Source organism: Ceratotherium simum, chromosome 26 (genome assembly GCF_057802395.1).
Source record: "Ceratotherium simum simum isolate JZ-2026a chromosome 26, ASM5780239v1, whole genome shotgun sequence".
Lineage (NCBI taxonomy): Eukaryota > Metazoa > Chordata > Mammalia > Perissodactyla > Rhinocerotidae > Ceratotherium > Ceratotherium simum.
Window position 1 is genome coordinate 24,887,059 of NC_141925.1, and position 22,567 is coordinate 24,909,625.

At 44.0% G+C, this 22,567-nt stretch overlaps 1 protein-coding gene across 4 annotated transcripts in view; it reads left to right on the forward strand.

Annotated features, from left to right (window-relative positions):
- The first annotated feature begins 8,219 nt into the window (after positions 1-8,219).
- Positions 8,220-22,567, forward strand: part of ITGAL (integrin subunit alpha L) — a 39,494-nt gene continuing 25,146 nt past the window's right edge. For all 4 annotated transcript variants that reach the window (XM_087417309.1, XM_087417311.1, XM_087417310.1 and 1 more), the window contains exons 1-11: positions 8,220-8,413; positions 9,518-9,620; positions 10,494-10,588; positions 10,701-10,768; positions 12,376-12,493; positions 12,618-12,748; positions 13,187-13,332; positions 16,806-16,938; positions 17,101-17,251; positions 19,975-20,048; positions 20,129-20,261. In XM_087417309.1, the coding sequence (XP_087273435.1) occupies positions 8,359-8,413; positions 9,518-9,620; positions 10,494-10,588; positions 10,701-10,768; positions 12,376-12,493; positions 12,618-12,748; positions 13,187-13,332; positions 16,806-16,938; positions 17,101-17,251; positions 19,975-20,048; positions 20,129-20,261 (1,207 nt within the window). In that variant the 5' untranslated portion in view covers positions 8,220-8,358. The remainder of the gene's footprint in view (positions 8,414-9,517; positions 9,621-10,493; positions 10,589-10,700; positions 10,769-12,375; positions 12,494-12,617; positions 12,749-13,186; positions 13,333-16,805; positions 16,939-17,100; positions 17,252-19,974; positions 20,049-20,128; positions 20,262-22,567) is intronic.

Sequence of the window (22,567 nt, forward strand, 5' to 3'; positions counted from 1 at the left end):
CAAGGGCTGGTCCAACCACAACATTGGTTATTGATAGTCTGAGACCCACACAAAACGTCAGCAGTATTGTGTGATTGCCCTTGCAGTTAACCTAGGGAAATGCCCTTTACTTGCAACTTGCTTACTAACCACCTAACTCAGATGGGTAGCACCATCTGGGAAAGGAGCACTGCTTGTTGGGGGCCTATTGCACTGCTATGTGCTTTTGCATACTGCCTCTATTGTGTGTTGTCTGTGGTATCCAACCAAAAGTTCATGCCTGCCGTAATAATCCAAGAATCTCTCCAGAGCAGCAAGGTCAAGGCCATGTGTTCTAAGAGAGAATTAGATCACTAATTATAAAGCCCTTAATTAACTATTAATGTGCAGAAGGGTCTTCCATGCCTCAAGGCCAAAGATAGCCAAGGAGGGTGGATTGGATCACAAGGCTGTTGTTGTCTTCCAAGGAGAGGCTCTAGGCTAAAGGCATAAGGAAAAGTTTCCCTTAGGTGAGGAGGATGGGAGACCTCCATCTGTGACTACTGAGTCAGTGGATTGTGCCCAGACTACGTGTCCTAACCCGGAAGAGTGAAATAGCCTTGCAACCGGAAACTAGTGGCACCACCAGAGGGAAAATACAACAGGACCTGCAGTTTCCTTGTCACCACTTCACTAACTACTGTCGCTCTTCATCCCCTGACCTGATGGGATATTATGGGTCTAATACCTAGTGTGATATTGCTAAAAACTTAGTGGACAAATATAAATGTCCTGAACCTCTTGTGCCAGTGCCTCCTAAAAACCCTGAGGAGGCTCATCAGCTCCTTGATAAATGCAAAACCCCATGGAATCTTCCTGGGTGTTACTCAGTGCCATGGCATACCAACATGCCAAGACACTCCAGACACCTAATGGCTCTCCCCAAAGACCCTGTGCATATCATGCTAGTGGAAGCACACCCCGATCCTGGAGAGGTCTCTTGGGACATCCTGGAAAGAAAAACGGCCACCTATCAGGAAGGCTCATAGTGACATCATCCAAAATTTTCCAGTAACAAGACATAAGATTAAGGTAAGAGGAGAAAATCAAGAAATAAAACTAGGATCAGAAATTATACCTTAACTGAAATTCAAACCTTTCTTAAAGATTTTATGTAGCAGGAAGAAGAGAGGGGAACTAATTGGCTATTGCAGGGTTTGTTTGTTTGTTTGCTTGGAATGGGCTCTGAATTGTTATTCACAGCTGCCAAAATGCGTCAAATTGGCGGTATCTCTAATGACCCTAAATTCCTTAACTTTCTTTCTCTTTCTTTTTTTTTCTGTTTAATTCACAGGTTTGGGGTTCACAGGTTCGGATTCCAGGCACGGACTGATGCACAGCTTGTGGAGCCATGCTATGGCGGCGTCCCATATAAAGCAGAGAAAGATGGGCATGGATGTTAGCCCAGGGCCAATCTTCCTCAGCAAAAAGAGGAGGATTGGCATGGATATTAGCTCAGGGCTGATCTTCCTCACACACACACAAAAAAAGAATTTTGCAAAGTTAAATTAAATGATGGAAATTAATTGAATGTCTAGACCATTTCCAAGTAAGATAAAATACTGAAACATTAATTGCTAAACAAGTCTGTTTGCCTACTTTTGACCTCTTATTACAGAAGAACTAAAGATATTTGGATCTATTAGTAAGCATGTTTCATGCCACATTGAAAAATTGTACTGTGAGGAAGCATATGTCTTTAGAAATTATGAAATTTATTCATAAATTTGCCAATCTAAAGAATGCTTGTGTGGCAGACAGTTCACAATTGCCTACTTCTTAGATTTCACTGTAAATTAAGGTTTCTGAGGGTTGAAATTTCTGGTTAATATATGTGGTTAAAACTACTGGAAATAATAAGGGAAACGTCTCTTGTAGGCAAGGAAATTTGGATGTGTTATGGGGTAAGAAACATGTGAGGTATGGAAATGCATTTTTGTTAAAGGAAAGGAAGATGATTTTGTCCTAAAATGAGGCTAGTTGTTTTAGTATGGAAAGAAGAAAAAATATAGGACAAAAGTCTGAATGTAAAAAAGAGAGTTATGGAAGGTTTGTGGAAAAGGAATCTTGGGAAAAGAATTTTATGTGTGGTCAAGCTGGCTAAGAGTAGAATGGATCTAATTAAGTAAAAAAATAATAATTAATGAATGAATTTTAATATCAAAAGTGTACTAGCGTAAAATTAGAATTTGGCTTTCTCTCTGTTGGAAGGACAGAGTTTTCTTGGACTGTTGGTCTGCTCTTAATAAGAGATTATGAACCTTTTTTTCCTTTTGGGTAATGTACCTGGAAAGCAAAGATTTTGTGTCTTACCAAGTAACTTACTGTGCTTCATGTTATCTTTATCATCAGGTCTTTGATTACTTAAGTAAACCAAGTCTTCTTGATATTGAAAGAGCTAAGTTTTGTTCAGAAGCATGTAACTTTCTGTATTTGCCTTTGAAATCTTTTATTGTCACTTTGGTTAAATGGATAATTAAGTATTGTTTCATAATGATCTGTGACCCTTTTTAGTCAAGTGTCCAAAACTTTTTGATATTTTTGACAAACTTCCCCAAATCAAATTCTAAATGAAATTTTTTTGACCTGGAAATAACTTTGGGATTTTTCAGAGAGACCTGGAAAATTGCAAAAGATTTGTTTTCCCTCCTTGTAAAAAGAAAGACATTAAACTAATTAGGTTTATTTGATATGTTAAGTTACATGGGAAGCATTGTCAAATAAGAAATAATGCTACATCTTCTTTATGGGTATTCTTGTATGGATATATGTTATTAATATAAATGTTACAGAAATTATATGAAATTCCTAAAAATCTGATATGTAATGTTATCAGTAATAATTCTATTATTATCTTGAAATGTGTCACAGAAATAATAAAATTTTCTTGTCAATTGCATTATAATGAACTCTAACCAAATCTTTAACCATGCCATTTTTAAGCCTTTTATCATTGGTAGACAGTTATTGTTTTACTCTGATACTTTTGCAAAAGTGTTCCTGCACAAGTGTTTCATCTTCAGAGAAATTCAGGGAAAGGACTCTGACAAGTACTCCAGAAGACAGCTCTCTGATAAATTTCAGACCATACCACTGAACTGGGTAAGAATTTACAGAACCCTAATGGAGAAACTGATGGCTTCATAAAACTTGCAACAAAAGATCAAGATCAACATGTATTAATGACACGGGGCTGAATGAACTGATGAGGATGATTATAATTTTTAATGACTTTTGTTTGAAACATTGTTGGTTCTTTAATCTTTGTCAGTTTTTTTTTCCCCCAGATTCAAGGAAACCTCTTCTCTTAAGCTGTCTATGACTTACAGCAATTTGGTAAGTATATCTTTTTGAACAAGGATGAAACAATTACTTTTTCTCCCTACCTGATCCCTCCAGAATTAAAAAACTCTCAGTGAGTATTATTATTTTCATGGCAATATGGTTATTTGCATAAGTTCAATAAGAATCTGTTCTCTGTGTAACAAGACACAATTGGAAACATTGATTTTATTACCAGGGCTTTGACTGGAATGTCATGTTGGAGAGAGATGTACATAAACTCAGATATGACCAGACACTTTAAGGTCGACCTTATGGAGCCTATAAAGCTCCTTGGAAAAATTGGCCTGGTACCTTGCATACAGGATTTCCAGCCACCTTACCAGGTGAGTAAGGAAGGTCACTTCCTGGTGTGCCCAGGAGCTTCAGGATATTTTGGGGACCTCGAGAAGAGAGGAATTCACCCACATCTATAGATATTGCAGGCAAAGTCTGATGGCAAGTTTTTGGCTTGGCTTCTCAGCCTCCAGAGGCCTTTAAAAGTTCAATCTGAGACTCCTTATGAAAAGTTTCAGCAAAACAGACTTAAAAGAACCTGTATGGTCAATCACTATTCTTGCTGTTCTTATGTGAATAACGAGGCCAAGTTTAATGAGACTAGACTTATTTTACAAATTAGTCTTATTTTGATTTTCTCTGATAGAAATGGGGATGATCGTAGAGAGAAAAAAATTATATTTCAGTAATACACCCTTGTGGATATCAAATTCTTGTGTTGTTAGTTGTCCTTGAGGTTTTGTTTTCTATCTGTAAACTGGACTGGATACTGAATTCTTCTGGTTTCCTCCAATATCTGGCTACAGCTCTTCAAACTAACATTTCCAGTTTTTCTCCCATCCTCTGACTTGGAATCATTGAGAACTAAAACTGCCCTTTCCCAAAGCCATGCAAGCTAAAGTGGAACAACTTGATATAAACTTCAGAGAAATTACAACAGCTCATAAATGGACAATCTTCATGCCTGTTGCTGTGTGGGCCACTCAGAAAGGTCACCAGAGACATTCAAACTACAAACCAGGAGACTCTATCAGGTTGCCAGTGTCTGCCCTCACTCCATCTGAAGATGCCTTGAGCCTGACATCTAGAAATCTTGACTGGCTGCCTTCAAAACTCAGAAACCGGGATTATAGTCTGCTCCAATTATTAACTATTGTTTTTCTTTTGTTTCCATTGAATGCCTCTTATTAGATACTTGATGCAAGTACTTGCACCATATATGTTACCACACCAAGGGCATGATGTGCTCACTGCAAGACAAAAGCCAATCATCAAGAGGCAAGACCGTGGCAGAGAAAGGGCATTTGTTAAGCAATAAGCTAGAAAATCGGAAGATTGGGGGACTAGCATCCTGAAGAACCATTTTAAGGGGGACACAGAATCTTGAGGCAGTTATATAGGCCAGGGGATTATAGGGGATAGGGTTAGGAATGTTGACCCTCTGGTGTTATAGACTGAGTCGCCACACCAGATAGACTCTCCGTCTGGGGTCATCACGTTCCTAAAAAATGCAAAAGAACAAAGTTATCATCTTATCGCCACCGGGAGGTACATGCACAAGCAGGGTTCATAAAATCTACAGAGCAGGTAGATCTCCTGGAGGGTGCCTATCCAGCTGGGTTAGTTAGTCAGAGGTCATTCAAAGTTATAATATGGTTTCTTTTCTACAATATGGCTTCCCTTATGTCAGCCTTGTGTTGAGCTGGTATAATATAGGCCTAACTTGGGGAATCCACCTGCATTACCAGCTTCTGAAATGAAACACAACCCTTTAACTGAACTGACCTATTATCAGGACTAAGAGACTAAGTCAATGAGATATGGAGCAATCTACCAACTCAGGACAGGCTCAAACCTACTTAGATTAGATGGCTTAAGGTGTTGAAATATTTCACAGTATTACCCAAATCTTTGAAGAGATTCCTAGGGCCCCTGAGATCACTGACTTAGTTTCATTTTGGGACTCTTTCAAGTTCGCGAGAATGGTTATAGACTGGATTTCAGACTACAGTATTGCTTGTATAATTATTATAGGATTTTGCTACTATAATCCTATTTAGATGTGTACTTTCTGGGTTAAAATGTGTCCTACCCCTGACTTTTAGCGTATCAGCTACTCAGGCAGTTAATGTCCTCACCATTGACCCATGTCTCAGCATTACTGGGTGGATCATAGTGTAAGCTCTGACAGTTTTTTTTTTTTTTCCTTTTTTGTAATGCAAGTGCCTGACTTAAGCTTTGCTTGCCAAGGCATCCACTTCAAAGAGGGCTATCTCAAATAAATACACTGCCAGTCACATGACTAGATAAAAGACCGGGCCTTCTCCCCCCACTGAGGATCCTTTGTTTTAGAGATCTTGGTTGATTTCAATAACTGACCGTTTGGACTATTTTTTTTTTTCTTCCTGCTCAAATTCCCAATCTTATGTTTTAAACTCACCAATAAAGAGTGAGCCTACGAAACCTTAGGTCCTCACCCTTAACTCCAATAAAAGTACAACCCCAGACCTGTGTGCGTGTTCTCTCTCTCTCTCTCTCTGTCTCTCCCCATGAACTCGCTGTGTGGCCCCAGGTGTGCTATGTAATTGCCAGGTCTTGTAAGTAATCAACAATTATTTTTTCAAAGTTTCCTGATGGTTATTGCCAGAGGGCATCTTGCAATCATAATAGGAACCACAAGGGCTAGTCTAATCACAACATTAGTTATTGATGGGCTGAGATCAGCACAAAACACCTTCACGCTTGAGATGGCTGATTTGACTATTAATTCCGGCTTAGATGTTCTATGGTGAGATAATTACGGTTTTCCCAAACAGGTCAAACCTGTATGGTTAACTACTAGAACTAACAATTTTTTGTATGAAGAATGTATGACTCCAAATTGTTAACAATGGTTATTCTTGAGATTTAGGAGTGGGAGGTGGATGTTAAAAGGATGTCTTTATTCTTTTACTTTACACACTTTTTTAATGTTTGAATTTTAAGATGTATATTCTTTTTGAAATTTTAGAACAAAACAAGAGAATTTGGTTAGATGTAAATTGGAACTGCTGTAGAGAGAAGCAAAGAAATCAGTCTGACTTATCTGATTTGAACTGAATTTGAAAAACACTATCTGCCATTATCTGATTACCGTGAGCCAACTTGTCGTGTTGTAACTGTGTAGTGGTAGATTATAGATAATCTGCCTGCAGAAGCCTTCCCCGTGGCAGTGGCACTGGAAGTGGCCTTGCAGGTTGTGCAAGATTTCCTCACAACACAGGGAGAATCTCAGTGCCCTTCCCACTTTCCCAGAAACAAAAAAAAACTTCCTCTATTCTGTTGTGTTTTTAATATTTTTACTTTTTTTTTTTTTTGTGAGGATGATCAGCCCTGAGCTAACATCCATTCTAATCCTCCTCTTTTTGCTGAGGAAGACCTGCTCTGAGCTAACGTCTATTGCCAATCCTCCTCCTTTTTTTCCCCAAAGCTCCAGTAGATAGTTGTATGTCATAGTTGCACATCCTTCTAGTTGCTGTATGTGGGACGCGGCCTCAGAGAAGCAGTGCGTCGGTGTGCGCCCGGGATCTGAACCCCGGCCAACAGCAGTGGAGCGCGCGCACTTAACCACTAAGCCATGGGGCCGGCCCTAATATTTTTATTTTTAAAAAGTTACCCAAGTTATACATGCTCATTGTAAAAAAAAAATCAGACAACACAGAAATGTATAAACCTTATTCTGTTTGGAGTTTGATTGTGTCCCTTCAGATTTTTCACACACACACACACACAATTTCAACTTCTATTTTTCGTTTTTTATTTTTTGAGATATAATTCACATACTATAAAACTCATCAATGGTTTTTTAATATATTCACAGAATTGTGCAAACATCACCAATATCTAATTCCAGAACATATCATCATCCCAAAAAGAAACACTATATCCATTAGCAGTCACTCCCCACTCCCCACTCCCCGATCCAGGCCCTTTTGTGCCTGGCTTCTTTAACTTAGCAAATGTTTTCAAGGTTTGTCCACGTTGTAGCATGTACCAGTACTTCATTCTTTTTATGGCTGAATAATATTCCATTGTATGGATATACCACATTTTCTTTATCCATTCATCAGTTGACGGACATTTGCATTGTTTCCAGTTTTTGGCTAATATGAATAATGCTGCTATGAGCATTCATGTATAAGTTTTTGTATGAACACGTTTCCCTTCTGTTGGGTCTATACCTAGGAACTGCTAGGTTATATGGTAACTCTATGTTTAACTTTTATGAGAAACTATCAAAAACTATTTTCCACAGCAGCTGCACCATTTTACCTCCCCAGTGGCAATGAACAAGGGTTCCAATTCTCCACATTCTCACCAACACTTATTATTTTCCTTCTTTTTTATTATTTCCTTTCTTTTTTAGCCAAGCTTGTGGTATCTCGTGAAGTGGTATCTTATTTTGGTTTTGATTTGCATTTCTCTAATGACTAATGATGTGGAACATCTTTTCAACAGTGTATCATGGGCATCTTTCAATGTCAAGAGAAAGCTATCTCATTTTTCCCCCCCATCTTATTTTCTTTCTTCCTCATGCTTCTTTGTGGCTACATAGCATTCCACTATGGTTGTACTACAGTTTATTGACCTGTCCTCTACTGAGCTGTAAAGAACCTTAAGTTCCTATGTTGGTGAAAGACTAAGACGCAGCAGCTCTTGGGCAGAAGGGTCAACTACTGTGCTGTCTACTTCTAGATGATATGAAAATGCAAGCAGGAGCAGGAAATGTCTCTAACCTGCTTACACTTCCTCTCTGAACCGTGCGGTTTCACAACACTTACAGGCACAACCCCCCTCTCCCACCCACCCAGTGTCATCAGCCTGGCGCCTCTGTGAGAAAGTTCCACTGCAAGAGGCCCTGGAGCATTATCATTTCTCTCTTTCACCCTGTCTAGGTTGCCAGCAAATCTCGAGGGCCCTCTGAGGCTGAGCCGGGGCTGGGTCCCTCCAGCCGCTTGAAAGATGAACACCTGCATCATCATAATGAGGCTGCTGCTGTCTGGGACTTTTCTCTTTGGTAGGCAAGGGAGGAGGGGAGGGGAAGGGACATGTGCCTGTGACCAGGGAGACTGCAGGGCTTTATGGAACTGGAGTAAAGGAGGAGCTGCTCTAAGGGTGGGATTGGACATGGGTAATGTGGGGCCCAGGAATCCCGGAGAAGAGGGAAAAGAACGTTGGAATCCAAAGTATAGGCAAGGTATGGAGGAAAAGACAGAAAAGGGAGACACAGGAGGCAACAGTTAGAGATGGGGAGTGGGCCTTTAAAAAAGGCAGATAGTTAATGGGTACCTAGAGGTGGGCTGGAGGCTGGTCCTACCTGTGGTACTAACTCTCTGTGCCATCTTAGGAAAGTCCTTTCCCCTTTCTGGGCGTCAGTCTCTTCATCTGAACAAATGGCCGGCCAGCATCTCTGACATCCTAGGATGCTGTGAAATAAGCCTGATGCCTGGAAGGAAAGAAGGCCCAGAAAAGACAGTTTGGGGTTTGCAGATGATGCCTAGGCTGCCTGAGGTGGGGGATGGGATGGGGGAAACCGAGATCTAATGGTTAACGAAGAGACTGGTCCACGGTGGGGTGGGGAGTGAGGGAGTATTAGATGAGTGAGGAAGCAGCTTTGGAGGGATCAGGGGATCCTGAAACCCTAAGTCTGTGGGAGGAAGCCTGAGGCTAATTATTTGAGTTCTCAGCGAGCCTGGGCCCCAGGCCCGAGGGAGAAGTGGGTGTGTGGGGAGATGCACCTTGCCTTGGGGCATCACCATCGCATCAGGGGGCCCCTTCCCTCTGCTCCTATCTCACGGGCCTCCGCCTTCTCACCCTTCCTTCTTTGCTGAGAAGCCAAAAGGGAAGTTGTTGTGTCCTTCCCAGGTCCTGGCGCTGTCAGAGCTCTGGGTCGCACGGGGAGGCGCTGCTTCCAGATTTCCCAGAGTCAAGGCTCTGAGGGGAAGTCCAAGGGGGCACGTTCCAGCTCTGCCTCAGGGCGTGGGCGGCGTGGGAAGGAGGGAGCGGGTTTCTTGTGGGTCTGCTGCTTGGGGCACGTGGGCGGCGGCCAATCAGGGCCCACAGCTCTGGGGCGCGCAGGGTCCCCGGGCGGAAGTGGCTGAGGTGCCCCTCTCTCCCTCAGCCCCGGCCTCCAGCTACAACCTGGACGTGAGGCACGTGCAAAACTTCTCCTTCCCAGACGCCGGGAGGCATTTTGGGTACCGTGTCCTGCAGGTTGGAAACGGGTGAGCTGCCGCCCGAGGCCCTCCGTGTCCTGCAGAGCCAGGGATGAGGCGCCCAGACGCCAGCCCCGGGTTTCGCTAGACTGTGAAACAGGCGGGTCGTGAGGACTATCCATCCATTCTCGAGGAGTACATGGTGGGATTTCCCGGAAACAGGAGCAAGGCCAGCAGATAGTAGGACAAGGACGATCCATCATTACAGTGCCACATAAGTGCCTAATAGAGGGGAAAACATGTGCAACTATGACATACAACTATCTACTGGGGCTTTGGGGAAAAAAAACGAGGAGGATTGGCAATAGACGTTAGCTCAGAGCCGGTCTTCCTCAGCAAAAAGAGGAGGATTAGCATGGATGTTAGCTCAGGGCTGATCTTCCTCACAAAAAAAAAAAAAAAAAAAGAAGGGAAAACATATCACAGCCTGTAAAACGCTTTACACCACTTTCTAGATTTCCCACTCTCTCCCCAACTAGACAGTGAGCTCCTTGAAGGCAGGGATTTTGTTTCTCTCATTTCCCCCCCGCATCCCTAGTACACACCCCAGCCTAGCAGGTAGTAGGTATGCCATAAACACTTTTTGAATTGATAACTGATGGAATGAATTCATAATGTGACATTCTAGCAGATCATTCTCGGCCTCAGTTTTTCTAGACCATAAATGGAAAACATCCTTAACTTTCTAGAATTCTGGCATATCAGATGGATTATTTGTCTGGGATTTGATAGGGAAGAGGTGGGGACTGAGGAGTTGCCCGGAAGAGGAGTGGCTGTATTGCTTTGAGATACCTGGCAGGAGGTTCTGATCCCCCTTAATAGGTAGGAGCGGCTGGGTAAAGACCTGGGCAACTTCATCTCATATGTGAGATTTCTCATCAGGGTTGTCGTGGGAGCTCCGGGTGAGGGGACCAGCACTGGAAACCTCTATCAGTGCCAGCCAGGCACTGGACACTGCCTGCCCGTCAGCCTGAGTGGTGAGTAACTGGTGAAGGAGCTGGGAGGAATGGTTTCTCAGGGAAATTGAGGCTGGCCCCACCATACTTGGATTGCCTAAGGTCCTCCAGACCAATCTTTTGGTGCCTACAGGTTCCAACTATACCTCCAAGTACTTGGGAATGACCTTGGCGACAGACCCCACAAGTGGAAGACTTTTGGTAAGAATTTTGTATAATGTAATATCAGATCCTGTGAAGCTCGATTCTAGGAAAGAGAGATTGAAAAGAAGGAAGAAAAAAATGGATTAAAGATTCTATAGAGGGTTAAAGGCATCAGAGAGATTCAGATTTAATCAGTGTTTATTGAGGACCAACTATGAGCCAACTTTTTTCAAGACCTTACTTACCTCAGTTTTTTTTCCAAATATGAAATATCTATGACCATTGATAAGCCAGATGACTTTTGGTGGTACACAAACTTTTAATGTTTTAATAGTTATATGTTTATTTAATGGCTTATTAGAAGAAATATACAGGGCCGGCCCCGTGGCTTAGCAGTTAAGTGCGTGCACTCCGCTACTGGCAGCCCAGATTCGGATGCCGGGTGCGCACTGAGGCACCGCTTCTCCAGCCATGCTGAGGCCGCGTCCCACATACAGCAACTAGAAGGATGTGCAACTATGACATACAACTACCTACTGGGGCTTTGGGGAAAAAAAAGGAGGAGGATTGGCAATAGGTGTTAGCTCAGAGCCGGTCTTCCTCAGCAAAAAGAGGAGGATTAGCATGGATGTTAGCTCAGGGCTGATCTTCCTCAAAAAAAATAAATAAAAATAAATAAATAAAATAAAATAGTTTAAAAAAAGAAGAAATATACAACAAGCACATCAAATTCATGATTTCTTGGATCACATTGCTTAGGATGAGGCTAAAGTTTAAAAAAAAAGGTAAACAAAATGTTAAGTAAATGGATGATATACCTATATGGCAGAAATTGTGAAGTGGTACACAAATGCCTAAAGTTTGGGAAACACTGATTTAACCTGAGGGTCTCTTTTAACCCTCAAGACACTCAGGTGAGATAGGGATCAGTATAAATATTTTACACATGAAGAAACAGGACCAAAGGGGTTAAGAGACTTGGCCAAGGTCATATGGTTTTAAAGAGGTAGAGCCAGGATTTGAATCAAATTTCCATTTGATTCCAAGTCCACTGCTTTTTGCAGTTCATCCCAGCAGCCTCCTTGTGACACAGCTAGGTGAGAAATAGAAGGCTAACTGAGTGAAATATTGATCCCGTATTTAATTGGAGCATGTTTACTTAGCTACTATTACACGCCAGGCATTGTCCTAGGTTCTGATGGGAGAGTGAGATACAAAGATGACCATGACATGAGCCCTGACTTTCTAGAAATTGCAGTCTGGCAGGAAAGATAGTCATAAATGAAAGAAACAGTATTGTATATTCTGGCAATAGTGAGTCGTTTGATATGGCTTAAACACAGGTTGTGTGATCGGGAATGGAAGGGAGTGGGCTTGGAAATGTAGGATAGGGCCCAACTGTGAACAATATGAATGCCAAACTAAGGAGTTTAGACTTCATCCTTTAGTCTATAGGACTATAGATTAACATTGGTAGTAAGGATGGAGAGATCCATATAAGAGACGTGGAGGCAGAATTACTCTGCCTTGGTAACCGGTTGGCTGTAGGGAGTGAGGTTGGGGGATGATGACTCTGAAGGTTCTTGTTCTTGTTCTTGGCTGATGATGCCCAAAGGACACACAGCAAGAGGAAGCCCCAACCCTTTTACCTTTGCTTCCTTCAGGCCTGTGACCCTGGGCTGTCTCGGACGTGTGACCAGAATATGTATCTAAGTGGCCTGTGTTACCTCTTCAGCCAGGATCTGAGGGGTCCTGTGCTACAAGGCCGCCCTGGTTATCAGGGTAAGGAACTGAGGATCCAGTGGGTAAAAATGCCTCCAAGTGGCTGCCCATACATGGGAACCAGCATGAGCAGGCCAACCACTGGAGACACTTTACCAAGTCTCTTTGTGTCTGGCCTCTGCAGAATGTATAAAGGGCAACGTAGACCTAGTATTTCTATTTGATGGTTCAAGGAGCTTGCAGCAAGATGAATTTCAGAAAATTCTGGACTTCATGAAGGATGTGATGAAGAAACTTAGCAACTCTTCCTACCAGGTAAATATATTAGTTAGGATTCCTGGTTGTAGGCAATAGATGCCAACCTGAACTAGCTTAAGACCTAGAAAAATTTAGTATGAGGAGTCTCTAGAACCTAAGGGCATGGCTATAACTGGACCTCTGGAAGGGAGAAGCAGGGAGTAGAAAGTTTCTTGGATTTGCTCTAGTTCTCATTTCTGTTTCTTTTTGTGCTTTTACTTCCCTCTTCTCTTTCTCTCTCTCCGTAGACTGGCTCCTCAGCTTTTTTGGATCACATGGGTCTGTGGAAAGCCCATTATTTCTGTGTTTGTTTCTATATTGCCTCATTTTCAAAAGAATGATTTGAGGGAGGGACATGGAGTTGGGTTGCCCATGTCCTGCATAAGAAGTAGAGGTCGGAGCGGACAAGTGGGAAGGGAGATGTAACCACATTTCATTTCTTCCTCCTTTTTCTAGTTCGCTGCTGTTCAGTTTTCCACGACCTGCCGAACAGAATTTAATTTCTTGGATTATGTTAAGCTGAAGGACCCTAATGTTCTGCTGGCCAAAGTAACCCACATGAGCCAGTTGACCAACACGTTTACTGCCATCAACTATGTCGCGTGAGTTCCCTTTTGCAGGAGAGAGCCTATCCATCAGTTGTTCTGTGTGCACTAGCTTCTTCAAGTTGCAATGTGTAGGAACTCAACAGGTGGGTTCAGCAAGGGACAGGTTATTGTAAGAATTCAAGTGCAACAATTTTAGTCCAGGTTCTTTTGACTGTAAGTAACAGAAATCTACTTTATACTAACTAAATGCAAAAGGCAAATTTTTGGGAGGGTGCAGGGATAGCTCATGAACCTTCGGGACAAGGAGTCTTGCCAGGCCTCATGAGGGACTAGAACCACGACCTGAAAAGTGATTGTGGGGCTGGCCCGGTGGCTTAGCGGTTAAGTGCGCGTGCTCCACTACTGGCGGCCCGGGTTCGGATCCCAGGCGTGCACCGAGGCACCGCTTCTCCGGCCATGCTGAGGCCGCGTCCCACATACAGCAACTAGAAGGATGTGCAACTATGACATACAACTATCTACTGGGGCTTTGGGAAGAGAAAAAAAAAAGGAGGAGGATTGGCAATAGATGTTAGCTCAGAGCCGGTCTTCCTCAGCAAAAAGAGGAGGATTAGCATGGATGTTAGCTCAGGGCTGATCTTCCTCACAAAAAAAAAAAAGTGATTGTGAACCATGGCAGCCGTGGTAAAGTCACATCTTAAATGGGGATCAGCTTTTGAAGTCAATGTATAAATAAAAATCTCAAAAAGTCAAAATTGTTTTGGAAGAATTCCTTGAATTGTTCATAAAATTCAATATATTCAAGTCCCATGTTGGAAACAAGCATATCCTGATTTCCTAAATCTGCTACAGAAATCTTTTTCCCCAGTGTTGGATCAGATTGCTGTGTTTAAATTGAGGCCTAGATGGACATAGTTTGATTATGTTGAAGGGCCATATTATGTATTTTAAAAATACTTATCTTTAAATATTAGAGTGGCCATGGAAACTGAGACCAATTTGGGGAATATGAGAATTATATCTTCCATCTCATATTCCCACTGGGCATACACTCAAATCAATCTCCTGTACCCTTACACCAGTTTTTCTCATTCTGATTTTTTTGCCAAACTTGTATAGTTGAATTTGCATAAGTTAAGCAGGCATGTGATGCATCTTCTCAAGACTCTGCATGTGTGTTTCCAGCTCTTTTCTTCTGGGGCTCACTTGACCTATCATGTCCATTTCATTCTTTTCTCTCTGCAGACAGCTTTAGTGGGTACATGGTCAAGCCACGTCCACTGAAAAGATGGCAGCCTCAGTTCCTCAGTTCAGATGAACAACCTAAATTCCAGCTTCCAGGAGAGAAAATCTGATTGGCTGAATCTGGGTTAGGTGTCCACGGGTCCACTCAGCTATGGCCTGACTTTATGGCATAGAGTCACGTGGCACAAACATGGATTCTACAGTCCCACCTCTGTGCGGAGGGGGGCAGTTCTTAGAGAAAGGAGTCAACACGGCATGGGAGGACACCCCAAAAGATGTCAACTGGGGAAGCGAAAAGAAGCAGTCTTGGAAATGTATTTTATGAATGCTTCTTGACCACCTGGCTGTGTGCCAGGCAGTGTTCCAGGTCAGGAGTTGGCAAATTTTTTCTGTAAAGGGCCAGATAGTAAATATTTTAGGATTTTTTGACCACTTACAGTGTTGGTTGCATATTCTTTGTTTGGTTTTATAACCCTTTCAAAAATATGAAGACCATTCTTAGCTCGTGGACCATACAAAAACAATCCGTGAGCTGGATTTGGCCTGCAGGTCGTTTGCCGTGTTCTAGGTGCTGGGATCTTAGTAGTGAATGCAACAAAGAAAAACCTCTGCCCTCTTGAAGCTTTATATTCTAGTAGGGGAGAGAAATGCAATAAACAGGATAAATAAGTAAATTAGATAATATGGTAGAAGATGTAATTTTAATGAAGAAAAATAAAGCAGTATTCAATAGGAAGATCAAGGAAGGCTACATTTGAGCAAAGACTTGTTGGAGGTGAGGAAGTGAGCCATGTGGATACCTGGGGGAAGACCATTCCAGGCAGAGGGGATAGCAAAGGCCCTGGGAGGAGAACATGCTTGGGATGTTTGAAGAAGAGCCAAGACTTCAGTATGGCTGGAGAGAAGTGCATGAGAGGGGAACGTAGGAGGAGATGAGGTCAGAGAGATCCTGGGAGTTCGCATGAGTTAGGGACTTGGAGGCCATAGTGAAGACTTTGGCTTTTCCTCTGAATAAGATGAGAAGTTATTGGAGGTTTTGAGCGGAGGAGTGATAATCTGATTTTGTTTTTAAAAGGATTCCTCTGCCTGCTGGGTTGATATTAGACTATGGAGGGGGCAAAGGTGGAAGCAGGGAGGCCAGTTGGGAGGCTACTGAAAAATCCAGATGAGAGATGACAGTGGTTTAAAGCAGGGTGGAAATCCATGAACAGGACCCATGATAGGCCATGTCCGCATGGATGGAGGTTAGAGAAACATATTGCATCCAATATAGAACTTGAGGCCTTGACAGCAGGCATTTTTGGCGCTGCCCATCAGAGCTCCTCTGTCTTTGGCAGCTTCCAGCTTTCCTGCTCTCCTCTCTGTATCTCTCCTCCACCTCCCACTGTGGCCTCTCCATGTGACTTTCAGTTTCTGCTCCCGAGGCAGATCATGTCATAGTCTGGGGTTGTGGGTTGGCTGCTCTTGGATTAATTGTCCATCTCTGGTTAGCTGTGGGGTGGAAAGGGAAGGATCAGATGGTTCAAACAGAGCTACTGTCCCAGCAAAAACTGTAGGCAACCTATCTCGCTTCAGAAGGCGGCTGTGGACAGGGCGGGAATTTGGCCTGTCCAGTATTCAGTCCTCTCTTCTTTCTTTTATTTCACATGCACTGAGCACCTACTCGGTGTCAGGAACCAGAGATACAGCAGCAAACCAAACATGGTCCTTTCCTTGAGGAACTTGGGGTTTAGGGGAAAAACTGACACAGAAACAAATCACTTCAATTCCCTAGGACGCTTGCTGTAGTGGAGATGTACAGGCAGCCTTTGGGGGTAGGGTAGTAGAGGGGGCAGAGGAGGGAATATATGAGCTTGCTCTGGCAGAGTGACTTTCCAGTTTTCTGTGGCTGCGGAACCCATTTTTTCCATTGAAATCTTACCTAGATCACCAGCATATCTACCTCATTAAAGGGTAGTTGTGGTGTGGTTGAAATGAAGGGTAGGAAGCCCAGAGTCTCCCCTCTCAAAACCTCCCCTTCACTGCCCATGGATGCTGGGACAACCTCCCGGCTGCCCTGAATTTGGTTGAAGATCACTGGCCTAGAAGGAGAGATGTGGCAGCAAGGGCGAGGTAGGAGGTTCAGAAGAGAACTTTGAAGGCTGGGAATACCTGCCTGGGGAATGTGAGAAGGGCTTTTGCATAATCAGCAGGGTGGTGACTAAATGAGCAGGGTGAGGGGGTGGAGGAGACCTCAGATGATTTAGGAGGAGTCTCTTACATTTTCCCCTTCCTGGACACAGGACAAAGGTGTTCCGGCAAGACCAGGGGGCCCGGCCAGATGCCACCAAAGTGCTTATCATCATCACTGATGGAGAAGCCACTGACAGTGGCAACATTGGCGCGGCTGAAGACATCATTCGCTACATCATTGGGGTATGGGCCTCGGGCCCCTGGCTTCTTCCTATGTCTCATCTTCCCTCTCCTATCCCTGAACCCCACTTCTCTTTCTCCTTGGGGCCAGGGTCTGGTGAAAATAATAGAAAATTGGTCTGCGATTCTGGGGATGCCAGCTCTTTTCTCTTCACTCCCTCACAGATTGGAAAGTACTTCCGGGCCAAGGAAAGTCAAGAGGCACTCCACAAATTTGCCTCAAAACCCACGCAGGACTTTGTAAAGATTCTAGACACATTTGAGAGGCTGAAAGACCTATTCACTGAGCTGCAAATGAAGATCTATGCCATTGAGGGTGAGTGGCAGCCCCTGGGAGAGAGAGCTCGGGAGCTTGTGTACAAAAACTCGTCTGGAACATGAGATTAGAGACACACTGAATAATAATAATGAGCGCTTACTCAGTGTCTGGCACGGTGCAAAGAGCTCTCCTGAATACGGACCTCAGGTAGGAATTTAGGAGACAATGATTTAGGAGCAGCCTCTATTTCCCTCTGAAATTCATCTTCCTCTTGAAGCTCAGCTTGATCCCTTGTGGAGTCTAGAACTGACCTATATCTTGCTGGTGTCAGCTGAGCCCAGGAATGACTGTAATTCCTCCTATAATTCCTTCCTCCTCTCACTCAGCTCCCTCCTTTTCACTTATCTAAGGCCTCGAATTACTTAAGATGGGCAAATGGAACCCACAGGCCCTCTTCTTGGCCCAGAGTAAGAAAAGGTTTTGATTGTAGTCGCCAGATGGAGGACTGGCTATGGGAGAGTATTTCTCTAGGAAGCCTAGCCTGCTGAAAGGTACATGGTTCCCTCTGGGAAGGCCCCTTTGCGAGGACACAGCCTTGGTGTTCAGTTCAGTTGAAGAAGCAGTGTGGTGTGTATAGTGGGACCAGGCAGACCTGCTCACTTCCCGTCTCCGAGGCTCATTGTTCTCTGTTAAAGGGGGTAATAATACCAGTCTCACAGAGTTGTAAGGTTTAACTGCTGTATTAGTTTCCTAGGGCTGCTGTATCAAAGTACCAAAAACTGAGTGGCTTAAAGCAACAGAAATTTCTTGTCTTGAGTTCTGGAGGCTAGAAGTCAGAAATCAAGGGTTTGGCAGGGCCACACTCCTTCTGACGGTTCTAGGAGAGAATCCTTCCTTGCCTCTTCTACCTTCTGGAGTTTGCTGGCACTCCTTGGCCTTCCTTCACTTGTAGCTGCATCGCTCCCATCACCCATCCCTCTTCTCCCCGTGTGTCTTCATGTCCTCTTCTCTCTGTGCGTCTGTTTCCCTGTGTCCAAATTTCCTTTTTTATAAGGACACCAATCATATTGGATCAGGGCCCATCCTAAGGACCTCATTTTAACTTGGTTACCTCTATAAAGACCCTGTTTCCAAATGAGGTCACATTCTGAAGTGCTAGGAGTTAGGACTTCAACATATCTTTTTTAAGGAACACAATTCAAGCCGTAACAACTGCTTAGTGGAGTGCTTGTACCTTGTGGGCTCCCTGTAAATCGTAGCTCTTATTATCCCTAGCTCTTATCCTCTGTCCTGCCCTGCCATCACTCATCCTTCAGATCGTAGTTTAGATGTTGCTTCCTCTAATAAGGTTGCGCTGATCCCGAGTCTGGGTTCTTCTGTGTGCTGCTGGAACGCTGTGTGTTCACTGTCACAGCCCCTGTGACATACATTGTGTTATAATTGTCTATCCAATGTCCATCTCCCCCTAAACTCTGAGGTCTATCATGGTAAGCATTGTGTCTGCTTTTTCACCATTGTATCCCTGGCACCAAATATTTAGTTACTCTAAGTATTTATCCAGTGAACGAACAAATCTTCATAATAAGTGCTATGTTTCTTGAAAGCCTACAGGTAGCAGGCACTTTATATCGTTGTATTCATTCCTCTCAGCATCCTTGCAAGGCTGGTGGTATTATTTTTATTTAATTAATTCATGCTTCAAACAACCATGTACCAGGCCCTGTGAATAGGACACTCAGGGATATTGTCAATGTAGAGCTCATATTCAGGTTGGATAAAGAAAGACAGCAAACAAGTAAACAAACAGGATAATTAAAGATTGTGATAAGCGCTATAAGGAAAATGAATAAAGTGATGGGACAGATTTAACTGGAGCAAGCCAGTTTAGATAGGCTTTTCAAGGAAGATGCCTTTTTTTTAGTTGAGGTAAATTCACTCTGAGATGACTTTTGAGCTGAGACATGAAAGATGAGACTCACACAGCCACATGAGGAATGTGCAAAGAGCATTGTAGTCACAGAGAAGAGCAAGTGTGAAGGCCGGAGGTGGGAAGGGCTTGGCAGTGATAGGAGCGTGGTGAGGAGGGGAGAGAGAAGGTGGGAGAGGGAAGCAGGGGCCTTCCTGCTCCTCATAAGGACTTTGGATTTTAGTCCAAAGAGCAATGGGAAGTAATGAAGGGTTTTTAAGAAAGGGAAAGATGAAGTCTGATGTACATTTTTTAGAAAGATTATTCCAGCTTGCTCTGTGGAAAAAAGGCGTGGAAAGAGGAAGAATAAAGTCAAAGAGACCAAATTAGTAAGCTCCTGCATTAGTCAGGCAAGAGATGAGGAGGGCTTGGACCATGCTCGTGTGTGTGGAACATAGACTGTTCAAAGAAGGGGCAGATGTGTTTTGAAGGGAGAACCATCATGATTTGGTGATGTGTTGGAGGTGGCACAGGGGGAGAGGGAAGCATCAAGGTTGATTCCTGGGTTTTTAGCATGATTCACTAGGTGGATGGGGATGCCGTTTATTGAAGAGAGGAAGCCTGAGTAGGGACAGAAATCAAGAGCTGCATCTTAGACACGCTAAGCTAGAGTAACTGGATGTCCACATCTGACACTTGAGGAGTTTTACATGAGAGTCAGAGCATAAGTCACTTCCCGGTCTGACTCTAAAGTTCATGCTATTTCTACCTTGCCCAAAGGTAAATGCCATGCTTGTTCTCAGTCCTTTCACGAGCATCGCTGTTTTGACTGCTCCTCGGGTCTTGGCCCGTTCTCCTCTCTCTTGTCCCTCAGGCACAAGCAGACAGGACCTGACTTCCTTCAACATGGAGCTGTCCTCCAGTGGGATCAGTGCTGACCTCAACAAAGTGAGTGGTGGGCCTGAAGCAATGGGCCGAGGGATGTTGTGGGAATGCAGCTGACCCCGCTTGTCTCCTTCTCTGGGCAGGACCATGGCATCGTGGGTGCAGTTGGAGCCAAGGACTGGGCTGGAGGCTTTCTAGACCTGAAGGAAGACCTAGAGGATGATACGTTTGTTGGGAATGAACCACTGACACCAGAAGTGAGAGGAGGCTATTTGGGTGTGTACTTCTCTTTTCTGCTGAGTTCTTTCAGTTTTAGGGGTCAGAGAGTCACTCAGACCGACTTTCAAAATAATAATGGAAGGGCTGGCCTGGTGGCGCAAGCGGTTAAGTGCGCACGCTCTGCTAGGGCGGTTGGGGGTCCACCGGTTCGGATCCCGGGTGTGCACCGACTCACTGCTTGTTAAGCCATGCTGTGGCGGCGTCCCATATAAAGTAGAGGAAGATCGGCATGGGTGTTAGCCCAGGGCCAGTCTTCCTCAGCAAAAAACAAGAGGAGGATAGGCATTGGATGTTAGCTCAGGGCTGGTCTTCCTCACAAAAAAAATAAATAATAATAATGAAAGCAATTTAGCAACCAGCATGAACAAACTCAGAGTTTAAATACAGTTATAACATTCTTAATTTTTCCCTTAACAGCCCCTCACCTGTGTATGAATCATGTTTTTATTTTCTGTATTTTATGATGCTTTGACATCAATAGGCTTTGCTAATCTGGGAGAGACTCGCCTCCCTGGGGCTAGCTAATTCTGACAGGGAGTCAACAACTTGCCCGTGGGCAGGTCTTCCATATGCTAACCAGCCTATCCAGAGCCCATATCCAACCACCAACTTTAACTAACTTCCACACACCAAGCAGATATACCCTCTGACCTAAATGACCGCTGGGCCAGTACTAGACAACTAAGACCACCCCTGAAGCCCAGAGCCTGCCAACCTTATGCCAACTGGTCCAATCCTGAGCTTGCTGAAGCTTACCGACCCTGCCTCACTCATTCCTTCCCACCAAAGCCACAATAAGGGCTCTGGGCCATACTCTCCCTTCTCTCCTTCTGCCTCCTCACTGACGCTGGTGCTTCCCCCGGGCGGCCCTGCATGGCCTACTTTGCCTCCTGCTTTGGGGAACTGTGAGTAATAAACTTCTTTCAATGCAGTGACCTCTCTGTGTCATCACACAGTCATACCTATCCATTAAATCCTGGATACATTTTAAAACAACCTGCCTCATTAGTAGGCGGACGAGCACCTCCTCCTTGAGGCTTCCCTGTCTTGAATTGTCCAGAAGCTCCAGGGTTGATTCAGTCTCAAGAGTTCTTCAGGTGCCAAGCAGAGGAAATGAGTCTGGTCAATCTGGTTGCTGTTGCTTCTCTTGCTTCACGGTGTCACTGTTGTGGTCCTGTCCTGCGCAGGTCTCTGGGTGCTTGTCCATCCAAGGTGATGGCAGTTGCGGGCTGCTGAGAGGCCTCACCCTTGTGCTCCAAGGTTAAAGCTCTGTTAGTTCCCAGTCGTGGAGTCAGCCTGCCTCAAGGCACAAACTGGCTCCTAGAGCCCTGGGATAGGACTGCTTCCAGGTTCTGCCTTCTCAAAGATCTAGAACCAGCACCCTCCACCCTGCCTCTTCCATGACCCCTGTATGGGGATGGGCCACTCCTTTATCAAACTCTCAGAACACAAAGATCTTATTAAATCCTTTCCTCGGGAAAATTGGTCCTATTCATCTTGCATCTACCCTTCTGAGGGAGGCTGCCCTCTGTTATTTTTCTTTTTCTTTTTTTGACGTTCTTTACTAAGAAAGTATTATGTACCAGACACTGTTCTAAGTGCCTGACATGTATTGACATATTTTATCTCATCTTATCCTCACAACAACCCTGTAAGTAGCTATTTTTATCATCTCAATTTTACAGATGAAGAAACTGAGCCCAGGAGAGTTGAAATAACTCGCCTAGGGTCACAGAACTAGTAGGTAGAGCCCAACGTTTGTGCTAGTGATCACTACACATGCACCGCAGTGCCTACACCTCTGCTTCAAGGGGGTTTTCTGTTCTTCAGCGTGCTACAAAGTAGCTGACAATGCTGCTCACTAAAGAAGAAGAAATAACCCCAAAGTTTAATCTCTAGTTAGGCTCCCACCCCACTACACACACACACACACACACCCCTGTATTCTTTATGTCCATGGTTTTATTTAATCCTCAAAACCACTCTCTAAGCTTGGTACTATCCCCATTTTTTTAGATGAGAAAACTGAGGATCAGAGGCATGAAGTAATTTTCTCAAGATTGCACAGCTAGGAAGTAGTAGCACTAGGATTAAAACCTTGTCTCTCTGATTTCAAAGGGCAGGTTCACCCTGGGGCTTCAGGAATATACAAGCCTCTTCACCCTTCCTCTCACGTGCTGTCGAGTCTCGGACATCTCGGTTTTTCTCACTCACTTGCAACTGCTCTGAGCAGAGAAGATCAAATTGGGTCAGTTAGTCATCTTTTGAATCAGCATTCCTGTTGGGTGGCTCCTGGCTGTAGC